Source organism: Chelonia mydas, chromosome 7 (assembly GCF_015237465.2).
Source record: "Chelonia mydas isolate rCheMyd1 chromosome 7, rCheMyd1.pri.v2, whole genome shotgun sequence".
Lineage (NCBI taxonomy): Eukaryota > Metazoa > Chordata > Testudines > Cheloniidae > Chelonia > Chelonia mydas.
Window position 1 is genome coordinate 18,514,785 of NC_057853.1, and position 24,394 is coordinate 18,539,178.

A 24,394-nucleotide genomic window follows, 5' to 3' on the forward strand; every position below is an offset into this window, starting at 1 on the left:
TTTACGTAGAGACTGTCCAGTTTGACCAATGTACATGGCAGAGGGGCATTGCTGGCACATGATGGCATATATCACATTGGTAGATGTGCAGGTGAACGAGCCTCTGATAGTGTGGCTGATGTGATTAGGCCCTATGATGGTGTCCCCTGAATAAATATGTGGACACAGTTGGCAACGGGCTTTGTTGCAAGGATGGGTTCCTGGGTTAGTGGTTCTGTAGTGGAGGCCCAACAAAGAAAATAACAGAACACCACTAGCCATCACCTTCAGCCCCCAACTAAAACCTCTCCAACGTATCATCAAGGATCTACAACCTATCCTGAAGGACGACCCATCACTCTCACAGATCTTGGGAGACAGGCCAGTCCTTGCTTACAGACAGCCCCCCAACCTGAAGCAAATACTCACCAGCAACCACACAGCAGAACCACTAACCCAGGAACCTATCCTTGCAACAAAAGTACTCATGCCACAAGTACTCCTTTTATTTTTGTGAATTCACAGAATAAATCACTGTATTATTGTCAAAAGTATCATTATACCTTGTACATTCTTTTGTTTATAATACAGAAAAATAGATTGGTTACATAGTGGGTTTGTAACTGTTAGGGTTGGAAAATGAGCAGATTTATCCACTAAATACATTCATTAATATATTTCAATATTTTGTTTTTGATAAATGTTTCTCAATGGAAATCCTCAGTCTGCTCCTATGTATCAATACCTGGAACGGAAAATGTTCAAAGAAGCCTATCAGATTGCTTGTTTAGGAGTAACTGACACTGACTGGAAAGAGCTGGCTATGGAGGCCTTAGAAGGTCTGGAGTTTGAAACTGCTAAAAAGGTAAAGCATTTATTTCTTTGTGAAACAGGAATTTTGAAATTTCCTATTAACACATGATTGTATTGTATGTGCATCACTTTTCACTCCAATCTCTTCATATTTAACCTTTTTATTAGATACATGAACCATAGCTCCTGGTGATATAACATACTTCATATTTAAAAAAATAGAAAAAGTATCAACTCAAGATCTTATGCACATCATGAAAGCCAAACTATGATGCTTCATTTTGTTCTTGTCAAAAACATGCAGAATAGCTAATGCCTACACTAAAGAAAACTTGATTTTATATTTTTGGCTATTTAAACCCATAAAGAAAAACTTCAAAAACATTCCATTTCAACTCTAGAAATGAGTTTAATAATAACTCAGGATACAGTATTGCAACAAGAAAAAGGAATCAGGATTTAGTATTGTATTATGTGTATTTTTCACTAGGTGGCAGCAAAGAATTGCATCGCTGAAATGAATCTGTTGTCTCCTAGTTTTTGTCCTGTAATACTCTGCTGCTAATATTCCTATTCTTTTGTGTCTCTCCTACTTAAAGCATGCCACTTTGAAAGTGGAGACTGTACTTTCTTTATGTTGGTTGCTCACTCAGTTCTTTGCAGATAGTGTGGCATTGCCACATATTTTCTTTCTTCCTGCTGGAGTAGCCCTGTGTTTGGGAATGGCCTCTCTAAAATGGCAGATGTTGGAGTATGTTTTCCATGGAGTAAAGTCTTTGTACCACCTTCTGTCAAACAAAAGGGGCAAAAGAAATACAGTGCCATGAATATAATATGAAACACAAAATTATTTTAAAAATACACAGGAAGTGGCATATAATCATAGGCGTCCTTTACATAATGACACAAGATTTCGTAGGAAGCTAAACATTTTAATTTTTCATTTTCTCATAAATGGAGGCATTGGACTATACTTTTCCTGTGCAACTTTCTAGATTTTATGCAAATAGTTGTTCTTAAATGAAGACGTTTTCAGTGCCTCCCTGGAAGGTGAGTACTGTCGTCATCTTAGAATTAGAGCTGATTAACCTGAACAAAGGCAGCTTCTAGAAAATCTGACATTAAAGACTAGTTCTTCCTCATCTGATCTTGTCCGCAGAATATATATTCCTCCTAAGTGTTTAATTGTTTAGAGGTCTGGAACATCCCAGTGTCGGAAGAGTTTAATTTCTGGGTTTTATTGTAGGTCAAAAGTAAGTGCTAAATTGCTGTAACCGAACTCCATCCTCTTTGGAACCCCCCTTCAGGTAGTTGAAGGCTGCTATCAAATCCCTCCCTCACTCTTCTCTTCTGCAGACTAAATAACCCCAGTTCCCTGAGCCTCTCCTCATAAGTCATGTGCTCCAGCCCCGAATCACTTTTGTTGCCCTCCACTGGACTCTCTCCAATTTGTCCACATCTGTTCTGTAGTGAGGGGACCAAAACTGGACACAATACTCCAGGTGTGGCCTCACCAGTGTTAAATAGAGGGGAATAATCACTTCCCTCGATCTGCTGACAATGCTCCCACTAATACAGCCCAATATGCCATTGGCCTTCTTGGCAACGAGGGCACACTGCTGACTCATATCCAGCTTCTTGTCCACTGTAATCCTCAGGTCCTTTTCTGCAGAACTGCTGCTTAGCCAGTCGGTCCCCAGCCTGTAGCGGTGCATGGGATTCTTCCTAAGTGCAAGACTCTCTGCACTTTCCTTGTTGAACCTCATTAGATTTCTTTTGGCCCAATCCTCCAATTTGTCTAGGTCACTCTGGACCCTATCCCTACCCTCTAGCTTATCTACCTCTCCCCCCAGCTTAGTGTCATCTGCGAACTTGCTGAGGGTGCAATAAATCCCATCATTCAGATCATTGATAAAGATGTTGAACAAAACCAGCCCCAGGACCGACCCCTGGGGCACTCCACTTGATACTGGCTGCCAGCTAGACATCAAGATAAATATATTGTTTGATTGTCTCTCCTGATGTTATTTCCACATCTTGATTTATATAGAACACAAAATCAATTAGCTTGCTGGCCAATAAAGTGGCTACTTTTTTCTTTTCTTTTTCCTTTAACAGGCATTTACCAGAGTACGAGATCTTCGGTATCTAGAACTGATCAGCAGCATTGAGGTAAAACAAAGAATGTTAAATATAATATAACATGTAAAAGCATACATTAAGCTTAAGTAAGCTACTTTTGGAAAAATTTTCTGTAGAATCAGTATTCCTGATTATTAAAGGAATGATGGATGTATGAAAAGTGAAAAATGCTGATTTTAAGGTGTTAAGTCAAATTCCCAATCATATGACTGAAACTTGTTGAAAAAATATGAAGAGGAAAGTAAACTGTATGAGAACATTGAAACCTTATTTAGAAAAATCATAGAAAGCTTCTATATCCAATTAATAACTGTTATACTACTGTAGACTTCTGTAGCACTGTTCAGGGCACTTTACAAGCATAAATTAATTAAACCTTACACCACCCGCTGGAGATAGGAAAACTGGCATAGAGAGGTAAAATGACTTGCTCAAGGTCACATGACATGTCAGTGACAATTGGAAATAGAATTTAGGATTCCTGACTTCCAAGTCCGTGGGAGAAGTGGAAACACTTTCTGGCCACCTCCATCCTCTTTCCTTTCTACACATACTGTTCCTGATCCTATCCAGAGTATTACAGCATTGCAGTTCGTATTTATTTGATTAGCAATCTTTCCTTTTAAATAAACACAGGCTTACCTTTTAGTTTCCTTGACACAGTTCCTTCATAGAAATAGTTCTGGTCTGCTGCATCACTGCTTACTCTTGCTTGTAGTTTATGGGGACTCCATTGCAGGTTTGTAAGGGGGTAACTGAGCACATTAATTGCATTAATATGAAGCATTCCTCACACCAGTGACACCTTCCTCTGTGATTGGGGACATTAGGTAATGCAAGTGCCAAACTCTAAACCGGGCAAGCTCACTGAAGAATTCTGAAAGATCTGAATTCTGAAAGACTTAATATGTAAAAACTCCTTTGATTATTCCTTTAACCCAAATTGTATAAACGAAACTTTCAGCACCAGTCAAATAAATATCAGCACAGGTACAACCAGAGGATCATAGTTGTTACCTGCTTTGGCAGTGCTGGATTGAATTTATACAACAGGGTGAAGGATTTTGCCCCCTATAATGTAGCTTATTACGGAAGTCATGTTCTTCTATGTTACACAAAGCAGACTAATATACATTTCCAAGGGCTAAATCCTCAGCAGAAGTAAATTGGCTTAGCTCCATTGAAGTCAGTGGAGGCCAGATCCCCAGCTGAATGTCTGGATTATAATTTTATAAATCTAGATGCTCACACCCTAAATTTTCAGAGAGGTATAAATTTGCCACACAACTTGTGTTTATGTGAAACCTATATTACAGAATGCAGCTTAATTGTCTTCAAAATGTTGGATACATACATAAAACAATTAGTTAATGTCTAAAAAGTAGGCATGCTTTAATTTGAATTGGCATGCTTTTAAAAAAAAAATGGGTCCAGGTGAAAGGATAAAGAAAAATGGACAAAATAGAAAACTACATACCTTTTCTTGGACCCATAAAATGTTCTGAAAGCTGTTTCAGGGAATTGCATTGACTATGTTATGACTTCCAATTAAAGGATCACAATTTGATTCACTATCTAGTATATCCCTACAGCCTGTTTTTGGATATACTGAGGTACAGTTTCATCACTGTAATGGGATTTATCCAGATAGTATGCATTAAGGAAATTGTGTGAGTAAAATCTTGTGCACTGCACTGAAAATTGCCCCCACTGAATGCTATGTATCTTACATGTGACTCCATGAGCATAGGGAGAGGCAATTTGCCGAAGGATAAAAGGTTTATAAGTGGAGCATTTATTTTAAATGACCTAAATACACTTAAATCCCCCTGTCTGTCTCTGCAGAAATGAAAGATAAAATAAGACTTTGAAGAGTTAAAGATGACCAAGGTGTTCTGGCCAACCGTTCTTCTCAGTTAAAATAACTTTTGAATGGTGAAACTTGTGTGTAATGTTGCTATGGTCTTTGTTTTTAAAGGCAGTTGAGATACCTAGAGTAGGTATCATACAATGTAGATATTGTTTATATTCTAGTAGTGTACACTCAGCCACCCACCTAACTACCTAACCCCCAAACGCTTATGATCCATAGTATACAAACCAGTTTTTTTTCTCTGGTAGCTGGACACATGTTTCATGATAGGAGGCAATCAATTATAACAACTCTCGGCTTGAATCTGTTTCATTGGATACATTTGTTCAAACTGTTGGAGGTTTTTTTAGATTATACTGTGTGTTGATTTTGAAGTTCTTAGTTGAAATTCTCTTTTCTTAGGTAATAGGATTTCAGCCAGCTTGTATGTTATGCCCAATGCCACGTATCAATTAAATGTGCTGGGGTAGGCCTGATGCAAAGCATGAAGTATTTAATTTTTTTAAAATTGGCATTTTTATGGTACTCGCTATGGTAATCCACTAGCAATACAGAATGTGAGCCTTAATTTTAAGAATAGAAAATGCTACTTTTTTTAGTGTTCCCAATTGTAATATTTGATGATCAAATATTGAATATATTCTTAAATGTAAGCAGACAGTTATTGACCTCTAGAAATTTCTTCATGGATTTGTATGGATTTAAACATCTGCTTAAATGCTTTGCTGAATTGACACTTTAATTGGCAGGACAATATATGCAGCTGTTTCCAAAGTTATTGAACGTATCTGTGTCTGGTAATGGGCTTTTATGCATGATGGACACACTGTATTACTGGCCATTGCTGATTCACTGGCAGGTTCATACTTTGTGAGGCTGTTTGTGACCTACAGTACCATTGTTAGGTCATTGTTGTGTCTTTTCTGAGCATATATTGCTAGTTTGGCCAGATTTTGTTTTGAGTTGATTTAGTAAATTTCCACTAGAGAAAATGGTGGATTCTATCAAATAGCAGTATTTTGAACTTCCATATGAAATATGTAAAAATTAGTTTCCATCATGTTTTATCCTTCTATTTTATTTTGTCCTTAATTTTAACTATGATGGGATTTAATCTGTTAATTGTAAAGAATTTCTACCAGAAATCTAGGTGAGACCTAATTACTGTATCTTATTAATAGTTAAAATAGTCAGCCTAATAGTTTAACTTTTCAGTGGCTATTTCCAACCTGTGTCCTGCCTGTAGCTATCTAGAATATTTCCTGTCCTAATTTTTTCCAGGAGAGGAAGAAGCGTGGAGAGAGTAACAATGAATTATTTCTAGCAGATGTTTATGCCTACCAGGGAAAATTCCATGAGGCAGCTAAACTATACAGAAAAAGTGGACATGAGAGCCTCGCTCTTGATATGTACACTGATTTACGCATGTTTGATTATGCAAAGGTAATGAAACTGAGTATTTAAATATAGAAATATTAACATAATGCTAATGCAACTATAAACATTTACAAAGTATGGTTTTACTCTGAAAAGTACTGTGTAAAAATTTGTGTGGGAGTCCATGTTTATTGCCACAGATCAAATTTGTTTGGTTTACAAGTGGTAAAAAAAGGGCCTCTCCTTTATAAAAACCCTGTACACTGTGACCCCTTTCTAAAATGGAATCTGCAGATGCAGCAGTGCTGTGTTCTGTATTTTCTCCAATATGCTGCCCATGAAGCTGTTTAGGCTTTTCAGTGGGTGATTTTATCACATCCCCTGGATGTTATCATGGGTGTGTTTTTGTTTTGTTTTTTTTCCCATATGATCGGATGGAATGATAAATAGAAAATTATGTAGTTAAGGCCTAGAGTTAATTTTTATGTCTCTTGCCTTCTTTCATGTTAATTTTACTGGAAAGAGCCCTTTATCCTTAGTTTTTACTCCTTTTAAGAATAATTGATTGTTACATGCAGAAATTAGTGAATCTACCTGTCACTAATTCACCTTTGTACTTTACTTAAGAAAATTCTTTTAAATCTTTTTTTTTTCTTTCAGTTTGATCTTGAGTTAATGTGTAGCTCTTATGGTTGTTTTTCTCTAACATGTTTTGCAAAGGGCACAATGTACTAATCTAGTTCATCTTTGTTTACCCGAAAATTTGCTTCCCCAGATTAAATCTGTTTTTTCATTTTTTTTTTTTTTTTTAAATTGCATTCCCATACAGAAATAAATTGTACACAGTTTGAAAAAAGTGGCATTTTTATGTGGTGATAAGAAAGCTTTCAAGTTTTATATAGTATTTTCTTATCAAAATCCCTGAGAATGAGTGAATGAGTACACTGTTTAGTCTCATTCGTCACTCATCACAGCCTTATTCTATACACCACAGGACAAAGACTTTACTATGACACACACATAAACTATATGAAGCTCATGGAAAAAAAATTTCTCTAACAGGTTGTGGAGTCTGTTCTAAAATACTGTGTAGGGCTTTGCTCGTGGAAGTCTGACTGCCACTATTTTTGGCTGCAGAGTTTTGGCTCTTCAGAAACATAAATCTACTTCATAGACTAAAAGTTTCCCGTCACTGCTCCTATGAATCTTTTTGATTCTTGGCAATAATCATGGCCACTTAATTAATATAGAGTAAAAAGTCTTGTCCTTCCTATCGAGAATAATTCCACGTAGAAGAAAATAAATTTACTTAACAGCATATGAAGAAAGCCCATAGATCGGTGGTTCTCAACTCTGGTCCACCGCTTGTTCAGGGAAAGCTGCTGGTGCGCCGGGCCCATTTGTTTACCTGCTGTGTCCGCAGGTTCGGCCAGTCGCGGCTCCCACTGGCCACGGTTTGCTGCTCCAGGCCAGTGGGGGCTGCGGGAAGTGGCGTGGGCCGAGGGATGTGCTGGCCGCCCTTCCCGCAGCCCCCACTGGCCTGGAGCAGCGAACTGTGGCCAGTGGGAGCCGCGATCGACCGAACCTGCGGACGCGGTAGGTAAACAAACCGGCCCGGCACGCCAGGGGCTTTCCCTGGACAAGCGGTGGACCAGAGTTGAGAACCACTGCCATAGATGATGGTACAAAGATGAGGGCTCTGAATGGAGAACTTCCTTGCTTTCCAGTTATCCTTTCATGGAAATGTGATTTTTATGCCTGCCATCATTAAGCATTTGTAGGTTCTGGCTCCTTATGACTGAAAATGACCACTGATTAGCTACAGCTAGAAAACCAGTACTATGTGCGAAGTTCAGGAAAACTTTTGAAAATGTGGCTGTAAGCATTTCATCATAATGTCAGATCACAATTTACTGAAAATTCACAAATAATTATCTGCAGCTCAGGAAACTGAACTTTATGTTTCTAGTATATTTCCGTGATCTGAGCTAGAACTCAGATTACACCAGACAAAATATTGTTTCACTCATTTCTGTGCTTTGGCTTCTTAATGTTCAAACAAGATCAAGTGATCTTTGTAGCTCTTATCTTCAGCAGAATTGTGGGTGCATCTTAAGCAGAATCAATTTGTGCAAAATGTTACTGGCCTATGTTCCACATGCAAAGATATTATATAAAAATCATAATTATGCCCCTTTTGGATGGCTTGCTCAGGAAAGGTACTCGGTTGGTCTTGTGACTCTGGTAAAGTTCTCCTTTGGTGGTTCAGATTTTCCATTGCCTCAGGATCTGCCAGAGGATTGTTTTTTTTCTTTTCTCCCCCTTCCTTGCCCATCTACATGCGCCTAAATTTTTTACCTCTCAAGTGATATTTATGATTACAAGAGGTATGTTGTAATATACAGTAGCCTATTTTGTTAACAGCCAGAAGTTGCCTTAATCTGTCTTGCAATGTTCAGGTATGCTTTATCTGGCACATTAATTTCAACTAACGTTGTTGTAAAGGGTCCTAGTGCCCGGGCTTTATTCCTAGCAGAGGAGATTCATCAATCAATCCTAAGTATTTCTAGAGTGGTCATCATTGTAGTATCTATGTGTAGTATCTAGAGATGGCATTTGCATGATTATGTAAGAGATTCAACTAGACCAGTATTTCAGAGTTCAACTAATTTATGAGCAGTTATAATGCTGTCCATGTAAAAAGGTCATCATTAGAATATTATATCATATGTCATTGCAAGATTATCAATTATATTTGTTGAAGAGAAGATTCCAACCTCTGATGGCCTTGTGACTGGCCATCCCAAGGCTAAGCACTCGAGATTAAGATGTGCCATTACTAATCCAACAAGGAATGGATTTATTTTCAGAATTAAAGTATGCCTTCATGGCCAGCAAAGGAGACTTTGGTAACTCTTGGATTTGACCTGACTGAACTGTTTTGAGAGCAGTACTACTTCCTTTTGAGTCTCTCTAGCAGGTTCCTAAGGAACAGGCAAAAATCAAATTTTACGTCCCTTTCAGTGGGGAAGGTCAGTCAGCAGAGTGAGAGAACTTTCTATGAAAGCAAATGGGTGTGTATACATTACCTCTGAACAGAGGCACACTTCTGTATAATCCTTTCTTTGGTCTTCTTGGGGTGTCCCATCTTCTCTGATTTGAATTTGATTTGGATTGGAGATGTATCTTCACTTGTTTTATACAATCCCAAGTGCATTAGTTAATGATTAATAATTCCTGCCTTCAGATTTGTGCATGGTGCTCTGTGTACTGTGATTTTAGCTGAGGAGGCAAAGTTGTATTAAAAAAAATAACTTGGTATGGAAAAACAAAACTTAACAAGCTTTAGAATTAGGACCATGACACAATGTTTGCTACAGAAAGCTTAATCCAGAATATTATCTGTTGCACTTCCTCAGGATTTCCTTGGGTCCGGAGATCCCAAAGACACTAAGATGCTAATTACAAAACAAGCAGACTGGGCCAAGAATATCAATGAACCAAAAGCAGCAGTGGAGATGTACATTTCTGCAGGCGAGCACATGAAGGCCATAGAAATCAGTGGAGACCATGGCTGGGTTGATATGTATGTTTTAGCTCTGTCTCAGAGATACAGATCACAGTGTCTAATGTGAAATTTAGTGCATTCTGCAGAATCTTAAAGAAAAAGAAATCTTACTGGCTTTGCTCTCTTTTTGGCTTCCATATGTTGACTGCAGTATAGCATCACCTATACTTTAGTTATAGTAGATGAACTTGCATTGTGTTAGAAAAGTTTCTTGGGTATAGAGGGTAAGGACATGGATATATTACGAAATGAGTGGATAAAACAGTGCAGTGATATGCAAGGATTTATCTGTGAGATGAGAATGTTCCCAAAATGTGCACATCCTGGGTCTCTTCAGTATAACCTTCACAGTAGCGCACAACTTCTCATGTGTACTTGCCTCTTTCTTTTGTTTTAAACTATGAAAGGATAATAATCGAGGACTCAGAACTCCTGGGGTAAAATCCTGTCTCCTTTTGAAGTCCGTGGCAAAAATCCCATTGACTTCAGTGGGGCCAAGATTTCACCCCTGGATTCCAGTCCTAGCTCTGCTGCTGACTTGCTTTGTGATCTTGGACAAGTCACTTAACCTTCCTGTTTCTCTGTTTATCCATCTGTAAAATTGGGGTAATATTGACTGGACACTGATTTGGATGTTGAGTGAGATTTATATAGGACCTAGTTCCACAACTCCTATTCATATGACTGCGTGATGGAGTAGTCTAATCCAATTGAAATCACTACTCACAGGAGTAAGGAATTACACACTGTCGCAAGAACTGGTCTTGCGTTTGCAAAGCCTTTTGAGCACCCATTGAATGCTGCTCAGTAAGTTCATAGTTTAAAGTCATCAATATAGTAACTTCTAAATGATAACCTATTATTGAAATATTTCCATTTTTTCAATGTAATAAGTATGCAGAATGAAAAATGCTGCTACTAAAGCAAGTGCGTTTCTTTTGCTGTCTCTAGGCTAATCGATATAGCTCGGAAATTGGATAAAGCTGAGCGCGAACCTCTGTCAAAATGTGCCTACTATTTTAAGAGACTTGACAACCATGGTTATGCAGCAGAAACCTACATGAAGATAGGTGACCTAAAGGCCCTGGTACATCTCCACGTGGAAACTCAGCGTTGGGAAGAAGTAAGAATACCCTGATATCCAAACTTAGATGTTTAGAATTGCTATTTCGTATTGCCTCCAAATGCATCTGGTCTTAAAGGTTTATATACAGCTTACACAGTATTTTGGTAAGTTACATTGTAAAATACACTAATGTGGTATTTTTAGGAGAGTGAGCTATGAAAACATTACAGTTTCATACATCATCAGCTACAGGGTTTCCTTCCACTCTTTTTAACTCTTTCATAATCTAAATAAGCACAGTTAAAAATCATACTTTAAAATAATTCTTCTCTAGTGTTTCAGTAATGAAAATTGCATGGTGGTTAGAGCACAGGACAAGGAATTGGGACGCTGGACAAAGAGTTGGGACACTGGTTTCTTTTCCATGCTCTTCCACAGACTTCCTACCTGATCTTGAGCAAATCACTTGGGCCTAGATTGTCAAAAGTGGTCTCTACTTCTGGATGTCCTGGTTGAGAGTCTTTTGGCTCGATTTTCAGAACTGCTGAGCACCCACTGCTATCACTGGCTTCAGCTGGAGTTGTGGATGCTCAGTGCCTTTGAAAATCAGACTGTAAGTATCAAGATGGGCACCAAAAATTATTCACCACTCTTGGAAAATGTAGGGCTTAAATCCTTTGTGCTTCACTCTTTTTTTTTTTTTTTTTTTTTTTTTTAATCTGTAAAATCAGGATGAGACTAATACTTCCCTACTGATAAGGGTGTCTCTGGGTATTTTTGACTAATGTTTAAGCATATATATATCTGTTTTGTAAATGTGATACCCTCTACATGACACAAAATTGTGAGACAAATGCATGACAGGTCAAGGAGAATAATGAAATTTTTAACATGAGAACATAAGAATGGCCATACTGGGACAGACCAGTGGTCCAGCTAGCCCAGTATTCTGAGTGGCCAGTGCCAGATGCTTCAGAGGGAATGAACAGAACAGGGCAATTATTGAATTATCCACCTCTGTCATCCAGTCCAAGCTTCTGGCAGTTAGAGGCTTAGGGGCACCCAGAGCATGTGGTTGCATCCCTGTCCATCTCGGCTACTAGCCATTGATGGATCTATCCTCCATGAATGTATCTAATTCTTTTTTGAACCCAGTTATACTTTTGGCCTTCCCAACATCCCCTGGCAATGAGTTCTACAGGTTGACTGTGCATTGTGTAAAGAAGTACTTTCTTGTGTTTTGTTGTTTAACTTGCTGCCTATTAATTTCTTTGCCTATTATTCACTTTCTCCACACCATTCATGATTGTATAGATCTCTGTCATATCCCCCTTAGTCATCTCTTTTCTAAGATGAACAGACCCAGTCCTTTTAATCTCTCCTCATGTGGAAGCTGTTCCATACTCTTACCTGTTTTTGTTGCCCTTATCTATACTTTCTCCAATTCTAATATCTTTTATGAGGTGGGGTGACCCAACCTGCATGAAGTATTCAAGGTTTGGCATGCCATGGATTTATATAGTGGCATTATGATATTTTCTGTCTTATTATCTATCCCGTTCCTGTTGGTTCATCGACTGTCGCTGCACATTGAGCAGATTTTTCAGAGAACCATCCACAATGACTCCAAGATCTCTTTCTTGAGTGGTAACAGCTAATTCAGACCCTATCATTTTGTATGTATAGTTGGGATTATGTTTTCCAGTGTGCATTGCTTTGCACTTATCAGCACTGAATTTCATCTGCCATTTTGGTGCCCCCAGTTACGCAGTTTTGTGAGATCCCTTTGTAACTCTTCTCAGTCAGCTTTGGACTTAACTATTTTGAGTAATTTTGTATTATCTGCAAGCTTTCCCAACTCACTATTTACCCCCTTTTTCCAGATCATTTATGAATATGTTGAACAGCACTGTCCCAGTACAGATCCCTAGGTGACCCTGCTGTTTACCTCTCTTCATTGTGAAAACTGACCATTTATTTCTACCCTTTGTTTCCTATCTTTTGACCAATTACTAAAAGACCTTCCCTTTTATCTCATGACTGCTTACTTTGCTTGAGAGCCTTTGGTAAAGAACATTGTCAAAAGCTTTCTGAAAGTCCAAGTAACTATATCCACTGGATCACCCTTGTCCACATGTTTGTTGAGCCCCTCAAAGAATTATAAAAGATTGGTGAGGCATGATTTCCTTTTACAAAAGCGGTGTTGACTCTTCTCCAACATATTATGTTCATCTGTGTGTCTGATTCTGTTCTTTACTGTAGTTTCAACCAATTTGCCTGGTACTGAAGTTATGCTTACTGGCCTGTAATTGCCCGGATTGCCTCTGTCATGTTTTTTAAAAATCAGCATTACAGTAGCTATCCTCCAGTCATTTGGTACAGAGGCTGATTTAAGCAATAGGTTATGTACCACAGTTACAGTAGAACCTCAAAAATACAAACACCAGAGTCATGGACTGACTGACCAACCGGACACCATGTGAAACTGGAAGTAACCAATCAGGCAGCAGCAGAGACCAAAAAAAAAAAAAAAAAAAGCAAATACTGTACTGTGCCTGTATTGCATCTTAAATGTAGGCACATCTGGGCTGCCTGTCCCCACCCCTACTCCACCTCGTGCGCGGCACCCACATACAGCTAGGAAGTGAAGATGCTGAGATTAGCAGGCAAAGCTGTGAGCCCCTGCTGTTCACCCAAGGCAGCCAGAGCAGGAGCAGCACTGGGGTCTGTGCTGCTTTCCTGTAAGCCAGGGTGCTGTTTTCAAACCCCTGCCCCCGCTGGGGCGGGGCACTGTTTTCAACACACACACACACACACCGCCCCCCCCCCCCCCCCCCGCTGGGAGGGGGACGTGCTATTTTCACCCCACTCCCTCTACCCTAGCCAGGAGGGGGACACAAGGTTGCCCAGGCCAGGGAAGGAAGCTGCCTAGCTGCCCCGAGGTGTCCGTAACTCTGAGGTGCCACTGTAGTAATTCTGCAGGTTCATATTTGAGTTCCTTCAGAAATCTTGGGTGAATACCATCTTGTCCTGGTGACTTATTACTGTTTACTTTATCAGTTTGTTTCAAAACCAGCTCTGTTGACACCTCAATCTGGGACTGTTCCTCAGATTTGTTAACTAAGAAGAGTGGCTCAGGTATGGGAATCTCTCATCCTCTGCTGTGAAGACCAATGCAAAGAATTCATTTATCTTCTCCAAAATGGCCTTGTCTTCCTTGAGTGCTTCTTTAACACTTAAGTTTGGCCCCACTGATTGTTTGGCAGAGTTCCTGATTCTGACATACTTAAAATGTTTTTTCGCAATTAGTTTTCTGTCTTTTGCTAGTTGCTCTTTGGATTCTTTTTTGGTCTGCCTAATTAAACTTTCACACTTGACTTGGCAGAGTGTATGCTCCTGTCTATTTTTCGCAGTACGATTTGACTTCCAATTTTTAAAGGATGTCCTTTTTAACTAAAATTTTCACAATGTGGATTATTATTCTGGGCTGTGTTTTAGTAATTTTGAAAGTGACATTTCACTGAAATTTCCTGTGTATACTCTGGATCTGGTGAATTTACACTTTCCTGGTGTGGACTTTTGATCCTATAATCAGATTTATATTTAGGAAAGCCCAGCTGACTTCATTAGGACAACACTTGGTTACAGGGGTCTGCTTACACATATGCATTGCAGAATTGGGGGCCATGGTTTGTACTGGCAGTCTTGTTTTTGGTTATGGGTTTGTTTGTTTTTAACATGAAGTATATGCTAAGCTGTTAAGTGCTTTTGAAAATTTTACCCTCAGAAATGTAGGTGCTTAAGTCCCATTGAAACACTCAGTGGGACTTAGACGCTTAAGTCACATAGGTGCTTTTGAAATTGTTATGCATAGTCTGTGATTGTTCAGTGCACATGTCAATACTTATTTTTATTGAATATATTTTCTAAAAAAGCAATACATTGTATTGTTCTATGAAACCCACTCCATCCCCTAAATAACTGATTGTTTTCAGGTTTTCCACAGGTTTCTGTAGTTCAGAAGCTGGACTGTTACTAAGTATAGCTTCTTCTTCACAGCTGTTGATTGCCTTTCTTTTAAAATACATTAATTTTGAGTTTCCTGGAGAAAATACTGGTTGGAATTTTCATACTTCTGTATAAATGATATTCGTACTGTGAATTTTATTTAAGCTAAAGGATTTATCTCATGCACTATTCAGAACTCACTTAAACCATGCAATATTTTATTAATGAATTTATTCTGTACCTTAGGCCTTTGCTTTGAGTGAAAAGCATCCTGAATTTAAAGATGATGTCTATGTCCCTTATGCTCAGTGGTTGGCAGAGAATGATAGATTTGAAGAGGCCCAAAAAGGTAGGACTGTACATGACTTATATGCTGGTAGCATGCAAAATTTGCTAAGCATTTTCCAAATGCTGAAGATACAATCTCTGCCCTGGAGAACTGTCAATCTGTAGAACACAAACCTTTTAAAGGGTGAGATAACTGGAGAATACATATGTTCTTGCTGATCACAGGAGGTTGTATTCTGATTGTCAGAGAGGTCTTATTATTTGGTAAGGAAATATAACAAACTTAACAAAAGCAATAGCATCTATAAAAAAGGCTATAATTCTGGATTTTCTTTCCCAGTTTGTGCTTGAGTATAGAACAAACACCAAAAGAAGGCATGAGCCCTGCCCTTGAATGTAGGCAGTATGTAGTTCATATAAGATGGAGCATCAGTCTTGCTTATGAAATTCCTTGCTTCTTATGGATTTATATCATAAAATATTATCTGCATGTAGTATTTGTAAAATACACATTTATCAAGTGGGAATTCAGGACTGAACTTCAGTTGCTGCACAGGAGCCAATGTAAAGAAACCCTGTTAATAAATAGTGTATACTGTGGGGTTTTCTGCCTCTTTAGATTCTTTGATACTACAGTGTTAAGCATTGTAAGAGTGCTGCCTTGAAATATTACCTGAGGTTATGTCTGTACTTTAGTGGCTACAGTGGTACAGCTACTGTGCTGCAGGTGTGCTGCTGTAGCGGAGACACTTTCTACATCGATGGAAGAGATTTTTCCATGAGTGTAGTTAATCCACCTCTCCGAAAGGTGGTAGCTAGTTTGATGGAAGAATTCTTCGACCTACGGGGGCGTTAGGTTGTCCTAACTACATCACACAGGGTGTAAAATTTTTCAGAGCCCTGAACGGCTAGATTGATCTAATTTTTAGGTGTAATTTTCAGGCCTTAGAAGGTTTGAATTTTGACTTGATCCCATAGTGTTCAGCAGTTTCCCCTGTTCACAAATGTCTGATCATCAGGATGATGATTTTGCTCTGTCCAAATTTTTTTTTAAAAGTAACTAGCCTTGCGCTACTTATGTACATGGTAGTTGTATTTCCTACATCATGTCCTGACACAATACAAAAGCCAAAAAGTACTTGCAGATACTTCTATTTTCCATTAGTCACTACTTTCAAAAATAGAAAAATACCAGTGTAGTCCTTTTCATCCTGTTCCAGCTTTGATGAATATCCTGTTGGGTTATTTTTAAAAAATATCAGTTAATTGATATAATCACACTGTAAAATCTTCTTTGCTTTGGTCTCCTTTGTAGCATTCCACAAGGCTGGCAGACAGAGTGAGGCCGTAAAAGTGCTGGAACAGCTAACTCACAATGCTGTGGTAGAAAGCCGATTTAATGATGCAGCATATTATTACTGGATGCTCTCCATGCAGTGTTTAGATATAGCCCAAGGTAAGTAAACACAAGCAAGTTCAAATTTGTTACCTGCTCATACATGCAGATAAACATTGAGTGAACCGTGACGGCTTGATTAAAACCTCTTGCTCGCTCATTAATTGTGCTATATACTAATCTGCTATACTAATACTATATACTGCACTGTAGGGTAATTCAACATTATATCGTAATTCTATCTCTCTAGTCTTTGTGTGCTTATAAAAAAACCAAGATAAGTCTAATTTTTAAATCAAGATGGGGTCACATCCATGTCTTCTAATTCCACAATATATCCCCTAGCCCCTTTTCTGCGCCTCACAGCTGGGATAAAGTGATGACTGGAGGGCTAAATAATAATAAAACATGATCTTATAGTGTAGTCTACTCCTAATATTTAAATGTGGATGAGATTAACTGGGGAGACACTTCATGAATTATTTTAGCCAGCCAAAGAAGAAAGTTAGTGTTCATTAGTTCTCTGCTTCTAAATCAATTGCACCGGAGGAGAGGTGAAGATGAGGTGTAGATGAGTGTTGATGGAAACAAGAGATTGATGGTCTATTGCCTTGCACTGTGTGGACAAGAGTGATCCAGTGGATATAGTTTACTTGGACTTTCAGAAAGCATCACAGTTTTGCTAATGCATGATAGTGCTGATCTGTAGCCCTTCATACGCTGTACAGACACTGCAAATGGTTTTATTGTTTAGTAGTACGTTAATGTGGATAAAAGGAATGACACTAAACTCATTTTACTTTAACCTCAAAAGATGTGGATCAGGTTTCTAGTGGTGGAAGGCTAATATGTTCCACCTCTAGCTAAGCCATTAACCTCTGGCTGTGTTAAAACCACTTGCCATACCATCGTGCATCTTAATATGCTTTATGTTAAAGAAGAAAATTGCACATAAAATGGCAAAATTATATAATCCATATTTTGTAGCACACTTGGTCAGGTATATTAATCTATTGGAAGTGGTAACGCTGCAACCATGTTGTATTGTGATCTTTCTAGCTGAGTAATACTCTTGTGTTTTAGTATAGAATGACCAGAGGTGTAATTACTTTCCCTCCCACAGAGAACGAACAGCAGAAGACTGAAATGTTACAGAAGTTTCACCACTTCCAGCACTTGGCAGAACTTTATCATGTCTATCACTCTATTCACAGATACACTGTAAGATATTTTCACTAGCAGTTGTATTGTTTGCTTAGCTGGTACATTTTCTGCAGATAATTCAGGAATAATTAGGAACAATTAATTACTTGTAAATACTGAATGGATGCTGGTGTCACTGCAATGATCTAATTTTGGTTTCGGGTTTTTTTTTTCGCCCTGTGTTATACCGTACTGGATCTACCGCCATTCCACCCTAAAACTACCTTTCTGTGACACAGAAAGAGCCTCTGCAGAGAGATGCTCTGCAGCACACAGTGGATGTGGACTTGAAGGCTTTCTTTCACCACCCCATCTGCATACTGATTCCACGGTGTTCTGGGCCCATTACTCCTACGGAGGAGGTTGGGACAGGATTATCCTTTAAGTGCTTTCTCTCCCTTTCCTTTTTTCTTCAGTGGCAAAGATGAGCTTTGGAGAGAGCGGCATGCAAAATCCAATTGCTGTCTTTTCTCCATTTCTCCCATTGTTGTGACTGTGTGAAAAGCACAGTGTAACGTCTGAGATGACTGAAGTAATTTGATGCTTAGTGATATGAAGTGTTCCTTTTCTAGCTTAGAAATTTTTTAATGTTCTTTTTACCACAGGAAGAGCCCTTCAGTTTCCATTTGCCTGAAACACTCTTCAATATTTCCAGGTTTTTACTTCACAGCCTAACCAAGGAGACTCCGTTGGGCATCTCTAAAGTGTATCCTTGCAATGCAAAGCAAAATTCAAAAATTATCATATGAATTGAAGGGAATCCTTGGCACCAGTCAGTAATGCATAGTCTTACTATTAGGGTATTCTTGTTGCTGGTTTTAGGGGTTCCCATGCTGTTCCTCTGTTAGATAAAATAAATGTGGGGCTGTCTTTAATCCCTGAGATGATGATCTACACCTCAGAATTATCACACACTTAGGCACATCTAGCCATACGTCATACATTAGAAGAGGTTATCAGAAACTATCAAACATGTTGCTCACCGTTGTAAGAGGAGTGCCTTCCAAGACGCAAGTCTCCAAACAAGATGTGTGGCTGTAAATATTGACAGTGCAGGAGCCACAAGTTGAAAGGCATTGGGAAAGAAACTCTGAATGTGGTTGCTTCTAAATGTTAGATTCTGATTCTCCTCAGACTAATGTAGCTGTGTGTTTCTAAATGGTAGATTCTCATTCTCATTTTCAGGTCTGATGTAGCTGTGTGCCATGTACAAGACCAATTTTTTCATGGCTTCATTAACAAATTTATTTGCTGCATCTCTTCAAAGTCCTTCACAAACTACATATGAGTCCCACTGAAACATATCTGTTTCTGCACTGGACAATAGCAATTAAAAGAAGTCAGGGCAGTTCAGTGAATAGGGCAGTTAAGTGGGAGTCAGGACACCTGGGTTCCACTTCTGTCTTTTCCATTTGCTTGCTTTGTAACCTTGGATAAGTCATTTTCTTTCTCTGTGCCTCTCTTTCCTCATCTGTAAACTATGTAGAATAGTATTATTGTCCCCAAAGTGCTTAGAATTTAGAGTGTTTAATCCATACATCTCTGCTTATTTGTTACCCCCTGGGGTGCACACTAATAAGGGGGAGGTGACATTTTGGTATAAGACATGGAAGCAAGTTCCTGAAAAAGTGCCATGGGATCTGAAATATCCACATGGTGCCAACAGGATTCTGATGTTTCAGATTATCGGCTTGTGGGATGGTCCTTACAAGCATTAGTGGGGTCAGAATATTAACTGAAGCTGTGTTATCCACAGGCCAGTTCCTTATCTCTCTAAAAATCATCCGCTCTGGTATTTTAGCAGTCCTCTCACATTTTGTTTATGTAAACACATTTATGTGAACAGATTTTTTTAGTTAAGGCCTTTTAAGGTATTGGCATTTGTTGTGCTTCAGTGCATAACTTCTCTGATTAAAAGTAACTGTGGTTTTTCCTGAATGCTACATATATGTTTGTTCCTTAATTTGATTATAGCAATACATTATTTGCACTAGCAAAGCAGAGTAAAGCTCTGGGTGCATATAAATTGGCCCGTCATGCCTATGACAAGTTGCAGGGACTGCAGATCCCAGCTAGATTTCAAAAATCAATTGAGCTGGGCAGCCTGACAATTCGATCCAAGCCATTCCATGACAGTGAAGTAAGTTCTGATGTATATTATTTTAGTTATTAGTATTTGACCTGATACGAGAGGCTACTTTGTCATACACACAAAGATGCTTACAATGGATTATGCACAGATTTGCAGTAATTACATTTTTGCAGGAAACAAAAATCCTCTCACCATTATTCGCCATGTCAGACTTTCTCTCCCTCTCATTCCTAATGAAAATGAGACCTGTCTGTATGGACAAGTTCCTTCTTCACTCTCTGATCTCATATCCCCCGATTTCCCTGGCTACTCACTCTGTTCCTTCAAGCTTCACCATCCCTCAATTCAAAATGCACTTACTCCTCAGAGTGCTTACTTGGGTCTTTCTCTGTCTGTCTACAGTTGGAGGTCACTTGTGCTTGCCCCATCTACTAGAGTTCCTCTCTCCAACCCTTTGAATGGCTTTCCTTCCTCAAATCTTGCTTTAAAACCTTCTTTTTTTTCTTTAGCTGAGGTGTGACCGCAGTGTTCTATAAAACTGTTTTTGATGGGGTGCTCACTAAAACAAATTGTACTGTGAAAATGCTTAACTGCAAATGAACATGCTTCTTGCCATCTGCAATAATGTAAACACAGTAAGACCACTGAAATCCATAGAGCTGCCTAAGATAATTGTGCAGTTTAGAAAAAAACAGAAATGCATGAATCAAAGGACCTAAATTTGATCGAACTTCTGAGCAAAAAGAATTGCTTCAGTAACTTTTAGTCATCCTTTTGGCATTGTGTATGTGGCCCAGGACTCTGCTGCAGCAGAAGCAAACAAAAGTGCATCAGAAGCGTGGTAAAACATCTATTTTTAATGGGAAAACTTGCAGTTTTATTGAGAGAAGGAAAAATATTTGCAAAAGTTAAAAGGCTTGATTTCACCATTGTTACACTCCAGTTTTTTGCTGCTCTGTGAACTCTGTTGGTGTCAAACTGGAGCAGTGCAGTGTGTCCTAATCAGACTCTGTGTTCAGAATGGTCTGTTTGCAATTACGCTGCTTTGTGTGTGTCTGTCTTTGCAGGAGCTTGTGCCCTTGTGTTATAGGTGCTCCACCAACAACCCCTTGCTAAATAATCTGGGGAATGTGTGCATTAACTGCAGACAGCCCTTCGTCTTCTCTGCTTCATCTTACGGTGCGTTGGAATATAAAAATTGGTTTTACTTTCCATGCAGATAAGTCTGTGCTTTCTCCAAAGGCTCAGCTAGTTGGTGTTAATTGTACACTATCAATATTTAATCAGGTTTCAGAGTAACAGCCGTGTTAGTCTGTATTCGCAAAAAGAAAAGGAGTACTTGTGGCACCTTAGAGACTAACCAATTTATTTGAGCATAAGCTTTCGTGAGCTACAGCTCACTTCATCGGACAGTAGGTTGGTGCCCAATAAATTCAGCCACCCTAACATTTCCTGTGTAATGTCACTTGGGGAAATAAATCTTTTTTTCTTTAGTGTTGCTGGCACTGAATTAGTGCCACATCTCACTCCAGAGATGATGCATTTTATTGGTGGAGGAGAACACCAGTTTTCTAGGCAATTAGTCCCTTTCTGAATAGAACAGATTCTGGTGTCCAAGACTGAGAGAGATTTTTTGCTGCAAAATAGCCACTGTTTTGCTTCTGATGTCACAGCCCTGGCAGTATTAAATGCATTACTTTGTGGTGAGGCACCAGGAAGATATGAGGCACTTTATTAACTCATCCTTTAAGAAGCTTTATTTTCTGGACATGATATATTAAGTTGAATAATGCCACTGTAGAGATCTGAGGACACACATATCTTTAAAAGACTTAGGCAAGGCCTGCTAGAGATATTCTGAGTTCTTGCAGGTAACTGCTCTCTCCTTTTCCACGTGTCCTTTAGAAGTATTGCATCTGGTGGAGTTCTATTTGGAAGAAGGGATCACTGATGAAGAAGCTGTAGCTCTTATTGATCTGGAAGCACCAAGGTTAAATAAGAGAGAGGATAAATGGGAAGAGATGGCAAGTGATGGTATCCTTTCAATCCAGAACACACTCTGGTTTTCTTAGGGAAAGAGTGGCAGTTTGGAAGACAGAGTTTTTGGTTGTGGGTTGTTGGGTATTTTTGGATTTGTTATGCTTTTGTTGCATTTTAATCTGCTTCTCTCTTATGACTAGGGGACAGATTCATTGCTGACATAAGTGGGTACAATTCCATTGCATATTTCTTTTTCAGTTGCTCTTTCAACTAAAAAAGTATGGGTATATTAACCAATCCTGGTAATTTTAGAAGGTTTTCTTTAGAAAAGTCAGTTTCATAACCTTGTCAAGTATTGTTAGGTTAAAAATAATACTGTTCACTTATTTTCAAGTAACTTTTTTACTTTCTATAAAGGATGGGAGGGCTATCCATTATTTTCCTCTTGTATCACAGTGTTCTGTCTTTCTTGCTAAGGAAGAACTGTATTGGGCTCCCTTTGAAGCCTGTCGTTGTTTATTTTATAGAATCCTATATTGCTGTGGCACACAATGGTGCCAATTGTAATTGGGGCCTGATAGTAGTAGATACAGTTCAAATACACAAGACGACATGGTCTATGCCTCAGAGACATGGTCTGTGCCTTTAAAATAGGCTGCCTAAAGTGAGGTGTTAGGTGTTTATAGGAGGGTAGGGGAATGGAGGATGAGGGTACTACTAAGGTCACATGCATTTATGTAGTTTAGTTACTGCTAGTAACTTGGTGGTTTTAAGCTCTGCTTTTCCACAGCAATTGCTCCATTCTTCCTGGGCCAGAGTAAGTTTCTTCTGCAGCTCTATCTCATATAATCTAGGGATTACTCCAGGGGTATCTGAGTACTCCCAGCCTGCCTGACATGATGGGCTTTGGGTGGAGCAAGGAGTGAGAGCCCTACTACTAAGCCATAAGACAAGTCCTATGAGTGCTAAGATAAGAGGATTTGATTTTGTGGGGGTCCTTGTTTCTTCCATAACAAACCTCTCTAGGAGCACAGAGGCTGAGATTTGATGACAACACAGACATTATCGAAGAGGATGATCCCTTTACAGCAAAATTGAGTTTTGAGGTGAGGATACCTCATTTGGGTTTTCAAATGCTGCTGCTCTTGAGGCTGAAGATTGTTGAGGAGAAAGCAAACCCAGGGTGACTCTACCTGCAAATGTTCTTTCCATGCTATCAGATCTCCTTCTGAGCTGGCATCCCACAGTTTCTTCCTTGTGACCATTTACCGATTAGTAGCAGGTCTCAACAGACCACAGCCTCTCCAACTCCATTACAAAGTGTTACAATGTTCTGCAGACCCCCACAAGAAATGGAGGAAAGTGGGTGACCGGGAGGCTAGGAGCAGCAGTTGAGGAGAATGGTATCTTTCTCATACAAAGTGATTAGTCCACAGAAAAGAAAAACCTGGAGAACCACTTATTCTATCTGAATGTCTTTTTTAAGTAAACTGTCTCTCTCTGGCCTCATCATCATCAATGGAAGAATAGTCTCCTGGGATGCCTACCCACCCACTCACTGCAGAAACAGATTTAAAAATTATGGTGTTTTCTGCATACTGTAGTTTTATGTGACGTGATTTAAAAAATCAAACTCTGAAGTTAGTTTGAACAGCCCTTACTTTTTTTCATAGTAGCGGGTGTACATAACACCCAGATATAAACATGCCCAAGAGAGAGCCTCTAAGCAAAACATCCAGGGTATAAAATGTGCAGGATATTCATATATAGGCAGTCCATGTTACTGTAATGTAAATCTGATAACTGTAGTTACTCTGAATTTACACTGATGTAACAGAGAACATCAGCTGGCCAAGATTGTTAAACAAGGCCTGGTGGTATTATTGCTATTATTATTTGTATTACATTAGTGCCTGGGGAGCCCTAAACAACATCAGGATTCCATTGTGTTACATGTTTTTACAAATGTAAGTAATAGATAGTTCCTGCCTTGAAGAGCTTTCAGTCTAAACAGACCAGACAGATGAAAGATGCAGGGGAAAGAATATAACATACGAGCAGATGATCAGTGTGATAGTCTTCAAATACCATGTTAGTTCCACAATATTTTTATTTCCTCATTATTTATTTGGATGGGCATTTGTTGGGAAGAGATTGAGATGAGGCAAATGAAGGGAGAAGAGATGTTGCAGAGAGGGGAGGTAAAGGGACAGGGATAAGAGGAATGTGGAAAGGAGAAGAGGGAGCAGTATTAAGAGTAGGTGGAGTGAGGCAAAGAAACTCAATAGAGCTGGAGCAAACAGCCAGTCAGCATGGGAGAGAATGTCTGGAGAAAAAGCTGTAGACAGCAGTGGGGCTTTGATGTCATATTTGTGCATAATGTCCCTGCTCAGCTTCTTTATCTCTGTTTCTCCCAGCTTGAGTTTCTGGTGGACTCCTCCAAGGAGTTTCTTTATACCCCAGTTTTAGATGGCTGGGGCAGGGGTGAGTCCATCTGGAGTCTGGTGTTCCAGCAAGCGGCAGGGGGACTGTCCCCTAGATAGCTCAGGGTCTGGGTGGGTGCAGTTAAGAATAGACATTTTCAGGGAAGTTTTTGTAAATGGCTTTTT

The 24,394-nt window shown here is 39.1% G+C and overlaps 1 protein-coding gene across 6 annotated transcripts in view; it reads left to right on the forward strand.

Annotated features, from left to right (window-relative positions):
* The window catches only part of IFT122 (intraflagellar transport 122), a 47,793-nt gene that overhangs the window by 21,642 nt on the left and 1,757 nt on the right, over positions 1-24,394 (forward strand). For 5 of the 6 annotated variants that reach the window (XM_043551606.1, XM_037905574.2, XM_007059944.3 and 2 more), the window contains 13 exons: positions 704-844; positions 2,911-2,964; positions 6,089-6,250; positions 9,604-9,770; positions 10,704-10,875; positions 15,073-15,175; positions 16,430-16,570; positions 17,634-17,731; positions 18,319-18,419; positions 19,688-19,853; positions 20,873-20,984; positions 21,711-21,839; positions 22,812-22,891. In XM_043551606.1, coding sequence (XP_043407541.1) covers positions 704-844; positions 2,911-2,964; positions 6,089-6,250; positions 9,604-9,770; positions 10,704-10,875; positions 15,073-15,175; positions 16,430-16,570; positions 17,634-17,731; positions 18,319-18,419; positions 19,688-19,853; positions 20,873-20,984; positions 21,711-21,839; positions 22,812-22,891 — 1,626 coding nt within the window. Of the gene's footprint in view, positions 1-703; positions 845-2,910; positions 2,965-6,088; positions 6,251-9,603; positions 9,771-10,703; positions 10,876-15,072; positions 15,176-16,429; positions 16,571-17,633; positions 17,732-18,318; positions 18,420-19,687; positions 19,854-20,872; positions 20,985-21,710; positions 21,840-22,811; positions 22,892-24,394 lie in introns of those variants that run through there. The other variant, XM_043551607.1, reaches the window with a different exon arrangement.